The sequence below is a fragment of the Apis dorsata genome, unplaced genomic scaffold (assembly GCF_000469605.1).
Source record: "Apis dorsata unplaced genomic scaffold, Apis dorsata 1.3 scaffold_27, whole genome shotgun sequence".
Lineage (NCBI taxonomy): Eukaryota > Metazoa > Arthropoda > Insecta > Hymenoptera > Apidae > Apis > Apis dorsata.
In genome coordinates this window covers 598,689-619,299 of record NW_006263329.1, presented here as the reverse complement: position 1 = coordinate 619,299, position 20,611 = coordinate 598,689, and the positions used below count along the sequence as shown (strand labels likewise).

General features: G+C 30.1%; 1 protein-coding gene and 1 long non-coding RNA gene across 5 annotated transcripts in view; both read right to left on the bottom strand.

Annotated features, from left to right (window-relative positions):
• LOC116185667 overlaps positions 1-19,531 on the bottom strand; it is a 20,681-nt gene extending 1,150 nt beyond the window's left edge. Inside the window, exons 1-2 of the long non-coding RNA XR_004150538.1 lie at positions 19,522-19,531; positions 16,206-16,211 (exon numbers count right to left, since the gene is read on the bottom strand). This is a non-coding gene — a long non-coding RNA (uncharacterized LOC116185667). The remainder of the gene's footprint in view (positions 1-16,205; positions 16,212-19,521) is intronic.
• Positions 69-13,922, bottom strand: LOC102674417. Of its 4 annotated transcripts, none has more exons than XM_031510601.1 (7): positions 13,577-13,922; positions 8,763-9,125; positions 8,234-8,354; positions 6,773-6,948; positions 4,816-4,902; positions 826-925; positions 69-265 (listed from the first exon to the last, which is right to left on the bottom strand). In XM_031510601.1, the coding sequence occupies exons 1-6, from the start codon at positions 13,635-13,637 to the stop codon at positions 831-833; spliced, it is 903 nt and encodes a 300-aa protein (XP_031366461.1). In that variant the 5' UTR covers positions 13,638-13,922; the 3' UTR covers positions 69-265; positions 826-830. The 4 variants fall into 4 exon arrangements, with proteins under 4 accessions (XP_031366461.1, XP_031366457.1, XP_006608049.1 ...); XM_031510597.1 differs by having other exon boundaries at positions 831-925; XM_006607986.2 differs by lacking the exon at positions 4,816-4,902 and having other exon boundaries at positions 831-925; positions 13,577-13,921.
• Positions 19,532-20,611: the final 1,080 nt, after the last annotated feature.

Below are 20,611 nucleotides of genomic sequence, written 5' to 3'. Positions count from 1 at the left end.
CGACAACTAGAATTTCATTAAGAATACAAATAAAAAAAAAAAAAAAACACTCTAAACAACACATTACATCTTATCTTGTTAATGTATCGTGTACCTATATACGTGTGTGAATAGTTATAAACTTTCCAATGTGAACAATGAACTTTGATGTTCAGACACTTGGCTCTGTCTGTATTTTGTGAAACGACATTTAACATAGGCACACCGTGTTTATCGATAAGTATCTTAGGCGTAATACAAATTTCTGATAATTCTGCTTTGAAACCTGAAAACAAATATTTCAATAATAAATTTATTAAATTGATAAATTTATCCAATATGTATATGAAATAAAAATGGAGAAAAGAAATTATACGAAATATATTTATAATTTTAAGATTACGATACTTCAGTAATTTGGAATTTAAATTAGGAAAAAAAAAATTATATTTGATATTTAAATGATAGTTCGTTAAGGGAATATATTTATACAGAAAAGATTTTCAAAGAGAAAGTTGAAGTCAGAAAGATTTGTTACGTTTATAAATATGCAAATTGATTTCTTTTAATTAATTACTTTGAAGGAAAGAGTCTTTGAAAATATTGTGCAAAAGATTTTCAAAGTTTGTTAAAGCTTGTCAAATTGGAATAACGAAGTTGGCAGATCATTAAAATATAAAGGATAAAATGGAAATTATTTGGATTACATATATTCAGCTTTGAAAAAAGTTATAATTCTTTGATGCTTTATTCAAGGTATGTAAATTAAATCAATATAAAATATCATATGCGAATATAGTTGAACTAAAATATAAAAATTATTCTGAAAAATATAATATTAATTTACTTACCTAATTAAATGGTTGAAGATAATTGTATATGTGGATTAGTGGCAACTGCATAATGGCTAGCAGAATATTAATTGACAATTGACCAGACAGATTTCCTGCAACGAAATCATCATAATGTAATGCCAGAAGAAGGTATACGTATTCATTAATTAATTTTAACAATGTTCGAAATATATTTTCATATTTATATTCTTTCTAATTATTACTATATATACTAATAATATTAAAAAGCTAACGATTTATCATTTTTCAGATTCCAAATTTCTTTTAGAATTGTGAATAATTCTTTTAGAATTGTCATATAATTAAATTATTTATTTACTTGTTAAATTTCCTTTTTATTTAAGAAAATTAATCAATACCATGGGTGTCATCTATCTTGCTACGCTAATAACATTACACTTTTCTTTGTAGTGAAAGTTATCACGCATTTTTATCTTATCTCCATTCATTTTTACACGAGAGAAAAATCTAATTATTATAAACGATTATTTCAATTTTTTTTTTAAATTCAAGAGATTTCGCTACGATAGAGAAATTGGGTCGAAAGGCCACACAATTCATAAGGCATCAAGTGTCTTACAAATGTCAAAGGTGCATAATTCTAAGCTATCTGAGAATTCCTCTTTTAAATTTCACAAAGAACATCTCTCCAGTTCCTTCCTCCTTTTGAGGTCGATAACAGCATACTTTTTTTTCTATCTTCAATATCATTTCGAAATCGGTCAATCGTCTCGTTAAAACTCGATAAACATGTAGATAATTTACCCATTTTGTTGGAAAATATACAGTACAATATTTCTTCAGAGGTCTAGATATTTTAATCGAATATCATTTTCTATAAACTTCGATTCCGTGATCAAAAGTTTACGAGATACGATGTCATACAACACCGTTACATTATTTTAAGTCACGAATCGCTAATGCTAAACTGCATGTTTTTTAAATTAGGAAAATTTCTTCTTCCTTTTAGTCTCTCATCCCTGCATCAACAGAAAGGGTTTCCATTAGCAGTAAGAATTAACTCCCTTCCACGGCTAATTACTTTCTTATTTGTGAACTTTCTTCTTTTATCTATCGTTTCCTCCATTAACTTAAGAAACGGTTTCATTGCTCGAAACTTTTTCCCATTGGCCGATTTAATCGTTTGCCAAGATAATAGAAGAGAGAGAGAGAGAGGAGGGATGATTGTAAAGGTGGATACAGGAACAGGAAATATAGGATCCTTCAAAAGGATGCCAAAAGTGGATAGATAGAAATAGAAAGAGAAGATGTAACGGAGATATACTTTAATATACTTTAAAAAGATGAATAGAGCAAGAGAGAGAAAGAGAGAGATAGGAAAAGAGAGATATGAAGAAAAGATGAATGTAACAGTGGTTGTATGGTACAGAATGCTTCGAAAGAATGTAAAAAGGTAGAGAGAAAGAGATTGAAAAAAGGTGAATGTAATACTATGTTTCAAAAGGATGTCAAGGGTGGATGAATAAAGAGAGAGAGAGGAAGAGAAAATCTAAGAAAAGGACAGACATAACGGAATGGTATAAGATGTTTCAAAAATGGGCGAACGTAAAATTTAATCGTTGATGAAAGAAGTTTTCAGATGAGAATAAGGATTTTTTCGATAATGTTCGATTTAATCATTGGATAGAAATTTGTTCCGCAATGAAGATATATCTTGGAAAGTTCGGTTAACTTAATGGAAGAAATTTTCCACGAGGAAAAGGATGTTATGTATGGAGACATGTTAGTTTGAACAATTTAATAATAATCTTCAATGGAAGTTGCCTTTCCTGAAAATGAAGTTCCTTTCCTTATTTTCAAATGCACTTTGTCTTCCTTGTTAAACATTCGTTGTCCAAATGAATAAATAAGTTTTGAATTTCTGATGATTCGTAATATTGAATTTTGAAAAATTCATTTATATTTACGTAAAATTAATTTACTTCATGCTTGAATATTTATCTTTGATAAAACTAACTGTTCATCGTTCGAATTTGTATAAATATTAATTTCAATGAAATATTTACGAAGAGATGTATAGTTTCCATTATGAAGCATATTGTAAACACTTGATGTTTGTTTATTTATCCGATGTTTAGCAGTTGTGTGTATATTCTTTGTATCATATCATATGCAAATATTGGTTATTTTGCTAAAGCAAGCGGCATAGTTAGCATCAATATTTTGCTTAGCAATGTTAAACCTTAAAAGCAATCTATTTTGGATGAAATTACCCGAAATATTTTTATTTAAGTTTCATTGATAAAGCTTTTAAGCGTTAATACATAAATACAAAATGTCTCAGAAGAAATACCAAAGTGCAATAAAGTGCTAAAAACACGGTGCTAAAAGCAAATTTGTTCAAAATTTCGTTCGAAGTGAATTAAGTTTTTTGAATTGAAAAGAAATTCACGTGTAATAATATGTGTATATACAGAAATTATTAATTCTTCTATATATTTTATGGTTTAATATAAGACGAAAATCAAGAATATTAGAAGAATATTTATTCATTATTACTTATTCACAGTTGAAAATCGATTAGAATATCTGTGGATACGAGAAAACATATAAAAGATTCAGAATAGCTATTAAATCCATTAAAAATTATCAATACATCATTAATAACATCGTAAAAATAATATTTTCTTCAAAAATAAAAATACTTATCGTATGATTTATTTTAAAATTCGATTAAAATTAAGTAAACTTTAAACCGCTATAACTTCAAAGATATTGATTTTCAACCAACGAATGAAAAATCATTAGAAGATTCTTTTCCTTTAAAACACTTTTTTATTTATCTCGATACGACTTTTGGTTATCTGGATATCGTCACGTAAAGAAAAGGTAATTTTTAATTATTTACTTTAAACCCTTAAATCCTATTAAAATTAGGAAAACTTTAAATCGTTATAACTCCGAAGATAATGATTTTTTATTAACGAATGAAAGATCATTAGAAGAGCGGAACTTTGCTCTTTAAAACGCTTTTTTATTTATCCCGATACGACTTCCGGTTTCCGAGATATTATCATATAAAGAAAAAGGTAATTTTTGATCGTTTACTATCTCTATCCTTGTCGTTTCTTCGGATCTCTCGCTCGCACTTCGTCTCAGTGACCTATCCCAAACTCCAGACAAATGACAGACGCGATTCCTGGAAGTAGTAGGCATTTCCAGGAAGAAATAGGTCACTGGGTCGTGAGCCCATTCATAAATTTCACACTTTAAAGCGTTACTTTGAATTCTTATATCTCGGCAACCGATTGAAATATTGAGATAATTCAAAAAGTGATTTCAATGGTATACTTTTCTCTGTGTTTTGAAGGTTTTGACGAGCAAATCTTTAATATCTTTTCATATTTTTTTTAATGAAAAATCGAGGTTTCGTTCGTGATTTTGCGTGACTGAAGTGTATAATTGTATTTTTTATATATTATTTGAATTTTATAAAGAAATTTTTTTTGAAAATAAAAATTCTCAATTTTCGTCTTATTTGATAGAATCTCTTTGATATACGATTATTAAATTACGAAAATATACTAAATAAATATAATAAACATTAAAAAAGAGAATTACTTCAATAAATTTAAATTTACAAAGATAAAATAAATTTAATTTTTATTGATTTTCGAATTCTGACTCTGAAAATTGATTGTATTATTTTTAGAACTTCTCAACTTTTTATTAATTTTAGAATTTTACATTGAACGAATAAACAGTTTCGGTCGATACATGTGAATTCCTTTGGAATTTGAATCGTTCAGCCTTGAACTGAGTCAAGATAGAAAAATCAGAGAAATCAGATCAAATTTAAAGACTGTTTAAAGCAATTTTCAAATGTTCACCAGCAAATTCAGGAATTTGGAATCCTATATGCAAGAAAAACAATACCATTGATCTTGTCAAAGTTTCCAATTTTTATAAATAATGGCTTATGGTGGTGATGCGAATAAGAAGAGAAATTTACAAGCCTTACCACCACCATTGCCAGGCTCTGAGTCGTTTAACGTTTGGGTCTCCATTTTGTGCAGCAGCTTCGTTGTAGCAGTTGAAGTAGGCGGCCCTGCACAATAAACACCACATATCGCGTCCATCAAGTAGTAAGCATATATTCCTCTATCAATGTAGTTAAAGTGTTAGAAACAGAAGCAGCCAATTATGATTTTAGTTCATTAGTTAGTTTAACAATATTTTTGTATGAATGCTTTTTTTATTAGTAAAAAGCACAGCGATATTTTAAAATTTTTATGTCTCTAAATTGGTTGGTTTATTTTGAAGTTTAATTTTAAAAAGCAAATTAAAAAGAAAAATTGAATAATGAAGGAATAGAAAATGAAAGTAAGAAAGTAAGATAAACTATGATTTTATATGATAGATTTGTTTGTAAATTGTTTTATATGATGAAGTTACAAAATATTGATTTGTGATTGTTTGAAAATGAAAATGAATTTATAATAAATGAATATATGTATAATTTTATTTTTGCATATTTGCAGAATATATATGTTAAATAAAAACATATATGTACATATGAAATATTCAAATGATCAATGAGTTATTTTGTTTATTTTTCAATCGATCACGTTTAATTTATTGCATTGGTGCTTATTGCTTGTTGTACAGAACAGAGACATATACACTTACAATTGTACACGAGCCAAGGCAATTCGATTTTAAACAATTCAGATATATTTAAATGTTACATACATTGACAAGAGTTATATTATACATTTAATACATTTATAAATACATTTATAAATTAATACCACATTTTTATTAGCAAAGCTTTCCAATACTTACTTCAGAGGAAGTTGTTGCAGGAAGTCGATAGTAGAAGCTCTGTAATTATTTTTAGCATAATAGCTACAAATTGTTAGAAAAGTTCATTTATCATATCTTTATTTATATTTATAAATAATCACTCATTAAAATTTTTTAAATCATTCCTAAAATAATTTCTTCTTCAAAAGATGATATTAATATCAATCCATTTGACAAAAGTGAAGTTTTGCAGAAGAAAGAGAAAATTAATAATTTCATTCTAACTTTATACCTTTTTTTATAAATTATCACATATTCATCTGAAGTATAATTTCGAAAAACTTAAAAGCAAGGTTAAACTAAAGCAATTTAAAACCACCAAGCAAATTTATCCAGGTTATAAAAGCAAACAACTCTACCTGGTAAATATTTACATCACGAAACACGAGTAAATCAAGTCCCGTTAAAGGGTTAACATCAATCGATATCCAAGAGTTAGGAAAATAAAATCGTTAATTCGTGAGCTGCATTTTCTTTTTAATCCCAACTTTAATAACGAGCTACTCCTTTTTCTTTTCTTTTTTTCCTCTAACCCTTCTTTATAACTGTAATACGAAGAGATCAAAAGTAAAACGCTTTCGATACAATTTTTTTCGATACAACAAGAGGAAGATAGAGAAATAGAAAAACGAAGATGCAATCAATTACAAAAGTCTTCACACACTCTATGTGTATTCAATTAATAAACTGTATCATCAAAATTAATAATAATTTTATTTTATATGAATGATTTTTTTTTTTATTAAGATAATATCACTTTGAAGAGAAGAAATCAATTCTTAAATTTTCAAAATAATGAAACTTTGAATATATAAAATGTACAGATCTATTTATTTTTGTTTTTTGTAGAAAAAAATAGAATGATAAATAAAAAAATAGGAAAACTAGAAAAAAAAAAATTCAATAAAAAAAATAAAAAATTTGAAAGTTTTTTTGAGAAGATTTTTAAGAATTTTTTTTTTAAAGAAAGAAAAAATGTTATCTGAAATTTACCATGTACAACAATTTTTATTAAAACAACAATTTCTGAATTGAGTGAAATTTCTCATAAGATAATGCACTGAAGACTTTTGCGGCTAATTGTGGATAGATTAAAATACGTTTATACTAACTGGGATAATAGACGGTTTCGTGGGAAACGTTGTAGTTCGCCTCTGGTATATGGAGCAAGCATAAGATAGTTGTTATATCCGGTAACTCTTCGTCCAGAAAGGTCGTTCGTGATAAGACGTTGAATAGTCCATCGGTACGCTGTATAATATCGAAGGTTTGATTTTCCGGGACACCCCTGTAATGGAAGCGAAACTTGCAAAATTATCACGGCCACGTTCCAACTTGAAATATCATGCAATACGTCGGCTGAACGAGCATTAGCATGGTAATGTTATTTCGAAGACGCATGTGTAATTTTACCTTGAAATTGGGAAATACGAGAGATCGTCTATAATAATGTTTGATCATTGTGAGATGAAAAATATATTGTGAATGGTATAGTTGAAATAGTTCTCTTTTGTTGATTTTGAAATGAAAATTTTTATTATTGAAATGGTTGAAATTTAGGAAAAAGTTTTAACAGCAAAGATTTTTTGAGCAAAAGTTTTAATTGAAAAGAGAATTTAAAATTTGGGAAATCATAGAATTTCATTTTCAGTTTGTCTCAAATTTTAAATATTAAAAAAGTTTTAAATTATTAAAAATATATATAGTTTAAAATTACGAAGAATTTATCGAATTTGAAAGAGATTAAAAGTTGAAAGCTGTTATTATATATAATTTTAGAAATACAAAATGACGCGTAATTTAGAAATTAACTTAAAATTAAAGGAAATATTGCGTATTACTTATATAACTTAAATATATGCCAATGTCATCCAAAAGATAAAATAATTATAATAATCAATATTTTGTTTCGAAGGTTGAAAATTTCAAAGAATATTCAAAATAATGACGATATTTATTTAATACAATTTAACTTTTGCTTTGTTCCTATATATAATTCTTCCATGTATTTCCAGCTTATTATTACAATCTGACAATTTTTTTTGTTATCGTTAAGAAGTTTCTTGTGTTAAGATAAGAAAATACTTATTTTTTTACTTTATTTTTATCATTTATAAATTTTCCATGCATACGAGTTTTCGTTATTAAGTAATGTGATAAAATATTTTTTCTAGAAAATATTAAATAATAGAAGTTGATTTTTTTTTTATTTTATTATGAAGTTAAATATTAAATTTAATATTGTATCGTAATTCGTTAAAATTTATCGTCAAATATATATTTTTTATTTATTAAAAAGATTAAAATATACAAAATATTATGAATAATTTAATTTCTCTTATATTTAAACGAGTTTAAAAAAAATAAATGTATATTTAAATTAAGAATTAATTAGAATCTTAATTAATCTTTCTAAACTAAAATTATAACATATCATATAATGTTTCGTGTACAAACAATTAATTCGTTAACAATGAAAGAGAAGTTTTTATCAAGATCTAAAAATATCTAGAAAATAGAGTAGTTTGTTGTATATAGTTATAGTTAAAAAGCTTGTTAGAGTAAGTACTTACTCGATGGATATGTTAAGAGTAGGTTGTGGATATAGTCCTTCCGCCATGCATGTTATTTCCACCCCATCCTTATCATCTATAGTTTTCTTTGTATATATAAGATCGAACTTTTTCTCTGTTGCTGGAACAAACGAATTATTAATTTATTTAATACGAGATACAATAAATTTCAATTTTTATTATGTTTAAAGTTTCATTCAATACATGCAATGAAAAATATTTATTTATAACTGAAAATAATTATTCGCAAAGAGCGTTAAAAAATTCATTTAATCTTTAAAACCTATTACCATTCATCATATCAATACTTTACATTATTTACAATTTCCACAATTGGTATACAAATCAAAGACATGCACAAGCATAAAGAAAACGAGAACGAAGAAAAAAAGTAAAGCTAAAGAAGAAGAAAATTACGTAACGACGCTAATAAAAAATTGGATCATTACATTTTATTCGGTATAAATCAGCGTTTAAGAAACAATGATAATTAATTATTCAGTCAAAATTGGAAGCAGAATGTACTCACAATATACGATCATGGATCCGCTAGCGGACTTCTCGTCCGCAAACGTGGATATGACGCACCTATATTCTCCGCTAAGTTCGATATCAGGGTTATTTAATTTTATAGCTCGATACATTGTGTACGGATCGTCGCTGGCAGGGTACTTCAGTTCGACATAGTTCGACAACGTATCGCCGGCCAGAGGTTCCCTACCGTATATCCATTGATAGGCCACTTCATCCGCGTTAAAGAACCATTTCACGACTAATCCTTTGCTCGGCGTGTCCTCGAGATCATAATCGCAATCCAGGATCACATGATCGGTGTCGTTGGCTTTCACCATCGACGGTATGGTGACATTTTTTATCACGAGTTGCCAGCATTCTGAAGAATAGCGAAAAAGAACAGTAGTGACGAGAAAGGAAAAAAAAAAAAAAAAAAAGAAGGGTTGTGGACTGCGAAGGATCGATTTACGAGGGAGAGTGAAAGAACGATCCTTTCCTTTTATTCCTATTCTTCGTGCTCAGAGTATTGAAAAAGGGATATGTGGTAGGGTAGATATTCGAGTAAGGCATTGATCGGGTTAGGATCCAGAAGAATTTCTAAATTTCAAGTATTGGAAAATGATACGCGAGAATTCGGTAAAATTGTTAATATTCAATTCTAAGATTATTTTTCCACGTTACTGGAAAACATAAAAGTTTAGGAAATTCGTCCTAATTCTAGAAAATGTCGAGATTCCTGAGAATATCGAGAATCTAAATTCTAACACCATTCCAGAGAATTTTGGACATTATTGGAAAACTCGAAAGTTTCGGGAACGCGTCCTGATTTCAAAAAATTTCAGGATTGTCAGCAATGTTTGGGATTCTAAATTCTAGGAACATTTTAAGAAATCCCAAATATTCTCAGGAATCCCTAATATTATTGGGAAATCTGAAAGTGTCGAGATATTTTTAAAAATTTCTCATTTCCAATTTTGAAAAAAAAAAAAAATATTCGTATTTCCATCTTATCCGATATTCCTGATTCTATCATTGTCGAATATTCGTGATTTACATTTACAACGAAAATTCCAGGAAGAGTCAAAATTTATAATCGAATCTTAATCGAATAATGGCGAGGAACACGGAAAGTTTGTAAATGACACAAATTGTTTCCTAAACGATAAACCAATGTAGCTTAAGGAATTCCCTTGACAAAGAAGTTCGGTGATCTCATTTTGGTAGAATGAAGATTAAGAAGAGTAATACAATTGATAAGAAAAATAAATATATTACAAAGTTTATTCGACTGGTCGAATACAATGTTTCTAAACAACTTGTGCTCTATTAAGCGTAATATAACAAATTTTCTGCCGGAAAATCGCAATAGAATCGAGGACAGGCACACAGTGATCCAGTGACATACAGGACAGTTTCAATGCTGCGACGTAACGGCCACGATGTAATTTAAAATTCCTCCGCTTCTATTAAAGGTGATCATCTCCAATAAGTGCGGTAACGCGTACAATACCTCAGTTGTGGCACGAATTAACGTGTGCACATTTTTTGTTATCAATAAAATTAAAACGTAATTACGAATATATAATTGAATGGAAGATTTCGCTTTAAAATTGATTTTATTAATTATAAAATATTTGTATGTTATATGGGTTATTGGAATATTGCGACTTCAAAGGATTTTTTTTTTTTAAATTCTCGAACGATTTTATTCAATGAAAATTGATTTTTATCGAATATATTTTGATAGATACAATTTTTCTTTATTTTTATCTTTCTTGAAGCACAGAGGGATTAAATAAAGGATTAAATAAATTTTCAAATAAGAGTTAAAGTTAAAAATTGTAAGAATATTTCTTAGAAAATCTAATTGCTAACTAATTTAATTGCTATTTCATATTCGCTTTGACGCCAAGATTTAAGTATTCAAAATCTAATAAGCCGGATAACTAGTTATATTCGTTCTTTAACAGATTGAATTATATATAGGTCTATATTATTAATCTGCTAATCTGATATTTATACAAAATTTAAATGCAAAAAAATCTACAGAATGCATATGATGCACAGAAAACAAAATATTCAAGTATTGGTGTAATAAATTTCATTTTATTTAATTCATCAAAATTGTATTATTTTATTGAATAAATTCTAGTTTCAACAAACAATCGAAAGAAAAAAGCATTGAAAGAAATCTATCATAATTGAGGAATATGAGAGAAATAATAAAAATAGAAATGAAATAATTTATGAGATCTACGTGAAATTTAACATTTACAAATATATGTTAATAGCTTATGAACCAATTTCAGTCATCGATTCATCGATGGCACACGTTCTAAAAATTTTCGATGAATGCTTAAAAATAACCAAGTTCGTTTATACATTCATTTTAAATGTCTGACAGTTGAGCATATATTTGCTTTTTTTACATATGCCAGTTGGCACCGTCTACTATCCAGTATTATATTAACTGTATAACGTTACCTCTGATGTAAGAAGAAACAATGCAATGAAATAAATTCAAATTTGATCAAAAACTATAATGACTAATTTAACAAAGTTTCTTTCGTTTCTTTTTTATCAATATAATTATAACATCATCGTAACTTTTAATTACTCTATTAATTGACTATTTATTCTTCGTAATTATAGGTATAATTTCAAGTAATTATATATTTAATAAGGAAATAATTTCTTTTTTTAAATTCAAATTTCTAAAATCCTTAGACAATAGCTCAATTTGCATTTCAAGGAAGTGTTTAATCTAGTTGCTATTGCTGGACGTGTAAATTACGCGTTTACGTGCACTTAGTAAAACAATGGCGACATGTACTTCAAAAGCGATTAACAGTGACTTGAATCTAATAACTTTGTAACACCAAAGTTCCTATTGGTAAACTAATAAACAAAGTAATTCCAAAGTGATGTATCTTTATATGCAATGTTTAACTGTTGCAATATCATATGGTATTACAAAACACACGTTTATAATTATTTCACATTATCACATTACAAAAATAAAATCTTCTTAACCCGATTCTATTTCTATTCAAAAAAAAAAAAATTCATTTCATTCATAAGTTTTCTAACTAGATCCTTAGTAATCTAACCTAGATCCTTTATATCTGCAATTATTTCACTGTTCTAGCCTCTCAAAAAATTCTAAGTAATTGAAGTTTCCACCTCGTTATAGAACAATCGCTCGTTGAATCAAATACTTAAAAGATTTATAAGAAACTCAAGAATGAAATCTTATTCCAGATATAAATTCAAAAGTTATCTGAAGAATTCCACAAAGAAAATGTGGAGATTTTAAATAAATAACTCGATATATATAATAATCATTTTCCAATTTAAAATACGTATTGTGTCATTTTTAAAGAGGATCGTTCCAAATCAATGCTTTACCGTGCACGAGCCCTCGAGCGGTCGTGTCTATCAGCACGTGATTCACGATGAATGGAAACCCCGCATAAAGGGGAACGATTTTAAGGAAAGAAAAAAAAAAAAGAAAGAAATAAAAAGAAATACGGACAACGCTCCACTTCCGCGCACCTTGCACCCTTCCAATGATAAAGTTAAATTGTAGGTATGTAGGGAAGAGAGAAAAGGGAGAAAAAGCATTGAATAAGTAAAATGATAAGTTAATAAGAATCTGCATGGAGAATCTTGTATTTGTAAAAAAAACGGTTTCTTTTTTAAAATGTTTTTCCACCATCAATCTGTTCAAGAAATCATATAAAATTATCTTCGAATTCGTTCCGAATCGAATGAAATGAAAGTATAAAACGAGCTTGATAATTATAGCGAAAAATTTCAAGCTTATACGTCAATACTCGTCTATTTTTATCTGTCGATATTTCTTTAACCGTGTCACGTGATTACAGTTCTAATTAAACATGTATTAAAATTCCAATGAAAAATATATAATTGAAGGGATCGACAAGAAGAAAAATTCGATCGAGCTAATAATAAACTAGCATTTAAAAATACTCGAAACAAAAATCTCATTGATAAAATTTCCGAAGAAACGAAGCTCGAGGATGAAAGAAAAACAAGACGAAGAAAATTTGCTACGTGATTTCCCTTTTCGTATTCCCGTTTCTATTTCCAAAACCCATCAAATTAGATTGCCTTGGTGGTGGAAATGAGGGCGCGAGAGCCATGAGAGCATCGCTGTTTCGAATGCGAAACGCGGGCCGAAAACGGCGACGCGATGAACAGAGAAGAGGACTGGCACACTCGGATCGGTGAACTGTGGGTCCGCTTAAAAATAGCTTCGAAAGCAACGTGGTAAAGCTCGGTAGAACGATGTGTGCCAAGGATACGGTCGTGGTGTCGCAGAATGTAGGAATTTTGCTCGTTCTATTGCGCAGCAAACTTTTTCAAACAGATTAATCGAAAGCTCGTTCGGTACAGGAGTGTAAACGTATCATTCGATAGGGGAAACGGAAACGAAAGGGGGAAGTGAAGAGGCATAGCGTTCGACTTCGTTATTCTTGCGAAGAGATAAAGCACGTGGCCGTACCGCGTGTGTGCATAAACAACTGGGAAAAAGACGTCCGAAACCCCCACGAAAACGCAACGTAACCGGAAGCAATTTCGTATCGGGCAACTGTATTGGCCACCTGCGGTCCTTCCATTCGAACACCGCGAAATTGAACATTGGGGCATGAATATCATATTAATTGCGCATTCGTTTGTTGGAATTCGTTTATCGTTACGATAAATTGGTCTTAAATATCGATGGATGAAGTTCGAGATTCTATTTGACGAATCGATGCTTGGAGTCTAATTAATTGGATATAAATAAAAGGGTTGCGCACCGACCTTGAACGCATCCCAGCAGAAACAGACTGCAGAGGAACCAGCATCGTGTCATCTTATTCATGGTCCGCTCGCACTTGACACTTTACTCACGACAACCTTTTCTAAGTTGATTAATTGATCTTCGTTCATATCACGACATTTACACGCGATGTCGACACTTGGTAACTCTCGTTACTCGTCGGGAATTCTTTGAAAATTGACAGTGATTGTATAGCGGTGTATATCGGGAGGAAGAAAATAAAAAATTATAGTGAGCCGGCTAATTTTGGTACGAAAATTCGACCACTACGAACCTTCCACAAGGACCAACGAAAACAAACTGAGCCACTGTTCCGCTATCCGAGTTCGTATCCGCCGGACTCCCTCCTTCCGGCCCGCGCCATCCGCCAGCGCCATCGTACCTGCGCTCTATACAGGGTGTCAATATATTTATGGAACAACTTTGGAAGATCACAAAAGTCGATATAGAAAGATATCGATTTATTTATTAAGTTAGAAGCGAGTTGAAGTTCTGAAGAAAATGAGATGGAATAAAATGGGGGTGTAACGAAGATGAAACTACCTTGCTTCGTTTCATACAAATTTAAATTGCTTGTAATGCTTGATAAATCTCTGATGCATTATTTTTATGTGCAACAACTTTTGTGTGGTTGTTCTGCCCTCCAGAATAAATCGAGTAAAATGTATCATGAATATATATTAACACCCTGTATATCCAAGATCTATTCACCATCACGGGCGAATCCCACCCTAACCGTTTCCATTCGAAACTCCAGCTGACGCTTCCGACAACTGCATAGTCCCATCTGCATAGTCTTTCTCGCTCATTTTTCCATCGACACGATCGTTTCACCTCGTTTTCTGTGGCCCTTTAAACCCCTTTTTCAACCGACTTTATCGAGCACTGCCGATGCGCTTGGCCGAAGTCATAAGCCCCTTCTCGTGCCGGCTTATTCCTACGTACGTGTCAATTTATCACGCTTTTTAAATTATCGCGCCACGCGGATCACCCTCTTCCTCTCTTTCTCTCTTCCCCCCCTTTTTTTTCTAGACCGGTCTTGCTATCTACGCGCACGAGAAACGATGGTTTGTAGTTGGCTACAACTACATAAGTTCTAGGTGCATCGAACAATTTGATATTGATACCGAATTTCCTGTAATTCTCTGCTTTTACGAAAGGAAATCTGTATGGCTTTCGTGATACCTATCAGGGTAATTATTAAGGGAATCGATGATAATGGATTCGACGAATACAGTTGTTTGCGGTTATCTTTAATTGTCTGTGGTTATTTAAACGAATTTTTTTTCTTGGTCAATTGATTATATTTTAACAATATATTAGTAGAATAATTGTATTTTAATTGTATTTAATTTGTCTCTTTTATTTCTTGTGATTTGATATCACATATTGTTACTGATACGTTTATATTTAAAATTTTTATTATATTTATTTATTTTTTAAATGGAAGTATTTGAATGAACGAGTTGCATCCAAAATCAAATGATCAGTATATATATTCTAATTTAAAATTGTCGATATTACCAGGTATTGATAAAAATGATAACGTAATAAGACCAATAAATTGTGATTACAAAAGGCAATGATCTCTTCTAATTGAGCAAATTAGAATAATAATGGCGATCGAAATTATCCGAAAATATTGCAACTTTATTTATAATTTTTGATTTTATGGATTTTTAACATTAAAAATATAATTTTTGTCAAATATTATTCGAAATTGTAAAAAGGATTGGTTTAATAAAATTAATTAGATAAAACTTTTTCTATAAATCAAGAAATTGATGAAAAAGACAAAGCTTCTGCTATTATTTGCAGTTACTATTGGATTAATTTAGTTCGTGCAATATGCCATAATTAGTACTGACATTATCATAACTAGAGTTGTTAAAGCAAGTAAACTACTGTCCAATTCCTACAGAATAAGCGGATTGTTAGTTATGCGTAATCATGCTCGTAAAATTAATCAGAATCTACGCAGTAATGTAGGAAAATCTAGTACACGAAAATGGTATGACCTAGAACAGTATTAATAGACTATCATAAACTAATATCTCCACAAACTTCTCTTTCTTCTATTTTATTCTACTTATTTTATAAAGAAAATTAATAAAATAATTTTTTAATTATTTTCTTAAAACGAGTCTTTTCTTTAAAAATTTTTTCTCATTACTTTTGCATTTAAATGCAATTATGGAAAATAATTTGTTTTATAAAACGATTATTGTGAATAGTAACACCATCTAGTGCAAATAATTGGTACTAGAAGCTATTGGTACTACTTCTGCAGTTGGTGCAGAAAAATTTTCTATAAAAATTTCTTAGTTTATTGTTAAAGAAATTACTAAATAATTATTACAAGATAAAGATTGTGCGAAGAATAAAATTTTAAGAAAAATAGTTTTAATTTTAAATGATAAAAGTTTGAGAAAAAAATTCTCATCGATTAAAGACTGAAATACCAACAAGTTTGTGAAACAACTGCAGTACCGTCAGTGGCCATACTGTCTACTATTAAAGATCAGAATTACTTACCATACACGTAACATCCTGTTTCACATCGCTTATGGATTGGCAGTGTAGATACCTCCACTGTTATTTCTACTATACTTAATCCTTAAATTCCTAGGATTTAAAGGGTTGGTAATAGGGATAAATGAGTGTACAAACGAAAACTTGTAGAATCGATTCTGTATAACGATGTTTTATTTGCTTAAGAATTGATTGAACAAATTCTATTGACGAAAATTCGATGAAACTTTTACTGATACGTTAAAATTTAATAAAATATTATTTATAATATATTAAAAAGTATAAATTGATTTAAAAACTGTTTAATAATATTTAGATAAATTAAACTTATTTAATTAATTCAAGATTAATCAAACAAATATTATAGATTTTCTTATTTTGTAGTCGAATTGTTATGTCATTTATATAAAATATGCAAAACATACATAACATGAAAACTATATATTTGCACAAAATTCCTCAATCTAATTTTCATATCAGTCCATAGCACAGTAGCATAAATTTTTCTTTATGTTCAATCTCAAACAACGATAGATATTAAATCGTTACTTTCTCTCGAAAGATTTCATCGACATGGATGATCGCATGAAACAAAATGAACAAGACGCACGCAATGTGTTCGGTTCCCACGTAATCAAATACTGTTCCTACCGGCGTTCTCATTCTTCAAGGCAGAAAGTGATTCCACGGAGGATTGAAGTTCGAGATGTCGGAGGTAATCTTCCGAATTGGTACGATCTTTAGGGATTCGATGAAAGGGTATTGGCACAATTACCGTCACCATGACGTAGCTATTCTGCGGACGTAGCTATTGCGTTCCTTCCATTCTTTCCCTTGCAATCATGTCGTTCGCCAACTATCTAAAGATTCTTTTAATCGTGTCTGGATTATTATTTTTCTTTACTATTAATTTGATATTACGTTTATGATTTTATCATTTTGGTGATATAAATATAGATATTGTTCATTTTAAATCGCTCATTGTTATACATAGCTATACTTTTATGATATAAAAATATAAGGATTATTCTCAGAGTATTAAATTCAGAGTATATTTTAAAATTTTTATAACATTATATAGTTTATTTGCTATTTATATTTTGTTTGATTTTATTTTACGCTTCTTGTGATTCTTTTATGTTTATTCTTGTTATTGGATTCTTATTGGATAATTCCAATTGTTAAATATTGTAATCTTCAATTTTTATAAATTGACATATACTACATACAAACTCAATGATGAAATGTAGTATTCATTCATTCTTTTGTCTGATTAGTATCATGATAATTCTACTTACATATACATAAATTTATAAAATTGTGTTCATTTTATTATTAGACTAACTTCCTAAAAAGGATCATTTAAATAATACAACAAGATCAAAAAAAGAAACTCTATTTTTCCAAATATTTACCATAGAATACCTCTTCTTTAACTTTCTCAGACTACGAGATTTCAAATGCACCATTACAAATACTTTCAAAGCATTATTCAAAGATTCTGATGCAGAATTTCTTCGACAAACTTTAATCTCTTAGAATAATTCCAAATCAAACGTACGCGAATCTGAGAGAAGATAAGGCATCAAAAATACCTCGAATTTCTTGTCACCTCGACTTCGAGCGTAGAAGAGAAACAGAGATTGTTAGTAATCCCTAAATATAAATCACGGACGTGCGCGATGAATGGGCGGCGAATTATAAACGCATAGCATCCTCACTTTTCGAAACAATCGTCCCCGTTTATTACCGCAAACCTGTCCGACCGAAAATTCCCACGGGGAGAGTCGCCACCGGCGGGATCTGAACGCGATGGCGTTTTACGTTACGTGAGAAAATCGGCGTGGAAGATTGCACGCGGGGAAATTAGATAGTGGCATAATAAGAAAAGTAAGGGAACTCGTTAGCCGGCTGACAACACCGCGCGCCCCGACCCGTGTTTCTGCCACACGCGGTTTTAATTACTACATTCTAATAGAAATTCGTTTATTCGTTTTAATTGGTCGTTTTAAGGCCAGTTTGGTTTCGGCGCGCCACCCCTGTTCGAGGAAGAAATTACCATAGGCTGGTGAGAAATTGGAAAGGGATGGATAAGGAGGAATGGAAATTTGTTAAAAAAAAAAAAATGAGAAGGAAAACAAGGAAGGGGGAGTAATTAAAAATAATTGGGGGAGAAGGAGTTGGGGTGGGAATTTGTAACAAGCGTGTGGATGTGTGTGTGTACAAATATATATGGGATTCGTTTCTCGTTTTTCATTCCGTGTTTTTTTTCTTTTTTTTTTTTTTACACGCGTACTCCAATTTTAAAACCTTTTCATCTCGACGATTTGTTCCGCAAAAACTTTCCCCAACGTCGTAATCAGCGGAATTTGGATCTCGTTTCGTTCGCGGTTTGAATAAGGGGAAATAATATATCTGTCTCGCTTTTTCACGCGGACGAGATCGGAATAGTTTCATCGATGCGGTATCAAATTGTCAAGGATGTGTGTATTAAAGTATTAATTGTATATAATTTTCCAATGAAGTGCTTTTTCTTTATATTACGTTCTACATTTTATTTTCATTATCATATCAAACGTTTATTGTTATACGAAGGTATCATATTGAATGAAATGTAATATACTATGTATATGTATATTAATTAAAATTGTGGATTTATTATATTTTCTAGAAAGTTTTAAGAATTCTGGAAATCTATGATGTTTATATTAAAGTATTTGTGGATTTAGTTTTATCTTATATTCAGAATTATTCGATTAATTAATTTAAATGCTTAAAAATATAAGGACACTTGTTAAAGAGAAATTTAAAATTGGAAATTGATCGAGATCAGACGAAATTACGTTTCAAATATGAAGAATGAATTTGTATAATATTGAGATGCAGTTCGAGGATTATTAAAAATTGAGAGAGAGATATTTTTTGCCAGTTTTCCTCAACGAGAAATCAATAGCGATTAATTAACATTTGATGGCTCGAAAATGATGAAACTTTATTATCAATTTTATTAAGTATTTAAAATATAAAATTCAAAGTTAAGAGGATTTATTACATGTATTATGTTAATCAATCCTTTCATGACTAAGAATAATAAGACTAGAGTAATTTGAGACAATTATATTGTTACTTTTTTCTGATGTCAGATTTACTGCAACATATAAACACACTAGAAATAAGGTTACACATCTCATTTTTTCTCTTTAATTTATATTATTATAATATCTGAAAGAAAAATCCATCTTGAAATTATACAAGAGCTATAAAGAATTAATATCGATTCATTCAACTTAAAGCAATCATTAAATAGCATATTAGCAAATAAACATAAAACGACTTATATATTATATATTCTTTTTCACTTTTTCTACAATTTCATTCATAATAACAATGAAACCAAAATTTCCAATAACATATCACGACATCTCACGAAATAAAATACCTATCTCATTTACCATAATAAGAACAGCGTAGATCGCGCTATTCTAAAGGGTTTTTCGCCCCTCGTCGTTCAGCCTCGTTCCATCAGCGAGGGTCAAGCCGTTCGCTAAACTACCTTTGCCTCCCTTTCGTTACAAAGAAATCTTACGCATATGGCCGAGTAATCCCCAAGGCGAAGTGTGGCGGTTTCTTCGGTCTTAGTTCGAGGAACTAGGACGTCCGATATTAAATTCTCGTGGCGAGGCAAGAAATCCGACGTCATCTTCCATCGGAACGGGCCTTTTTCGCCAACGTTTCTCGCAAATATTGACACGATATTTTCAACTCGCGTTTTCATGCCGTACCACCACCTCCACCACCTTTCCATTTTAACGAATTCCATCGGTCATGAAAGGCTTCGTTCTTCTTCTTCTTCTTCTTCCCGTTCATTTTCATTCGTTTTATTTCTCCATCTCTTCTACTTTTTCTCCCCTCTCTTTCATCTTTTCTATTTTTTATTTTTTCTTTTTCTTCTTCTTCTTCCTCTTTTTCCTGAAACGTTTTTTCTTTGGTTTGTTCGTAATCGATAGAGGAACGACTTTTCATTCGAACGTTAAATCTATTTTTTCTTTTTCTTTTATTTTTTTTTTTTGCAACTCGACTGCGCGAATGGATAAGGGAGGAGAAACTTGTTAGCCGACTGATTCGAGTGGACAAAAGCTGCACAATCTGGCAAATAGGTGCCGGCGAAGGGGACAACCTCTCTTCATTGTTCAACGTTCCCTTATTCATTTTCGCCATTACTTTCTATCGGGATCGAATCCAGTGAGATAAAAAAAAAGGGGTCGATCTTACCCCCTTGATTCGAGTCGTTTGTTACATCATGCTGTTTATTTTTTGGAGATTACTTTTCTCGGTTGATATCGTGTACGTATGCACATGTGCTTTTGACATGACGTTTATCGAAGTGTACATTTATAAATGTTTGAACAATTATCTAATATTATTATATAATAGAAAAAATTTGTTGAATAAAAATTGAATAACTTCAAAAAGAGTAGATTTTA

Excerpts from the sequence above, each read along its gene's own strand:
- LOC102674417 (XM_031510601.1), bottom strand. The coding sequence starts at position 13,637 with ATGAATAAGATGACACGATGCTGGTTCCTCTGCAGTCTGTTTCTGCTG. Across the intron at positions 9,126-13,576 it reads TCTGCTGGGATGCGTTCAAG|AATGCTGGCAACTCGTGATA; the intron begins GTCGGTGCGCAA and ends GCTATTCTTCAG. Across the intron at positions 4,903-6,772 it reads CGAAACCGTCTATTATCCCA|GGCCGCCTACTTCAACTGCT; the intron begins GTTAGTATAAAC and ends TTTATTGTGCAG.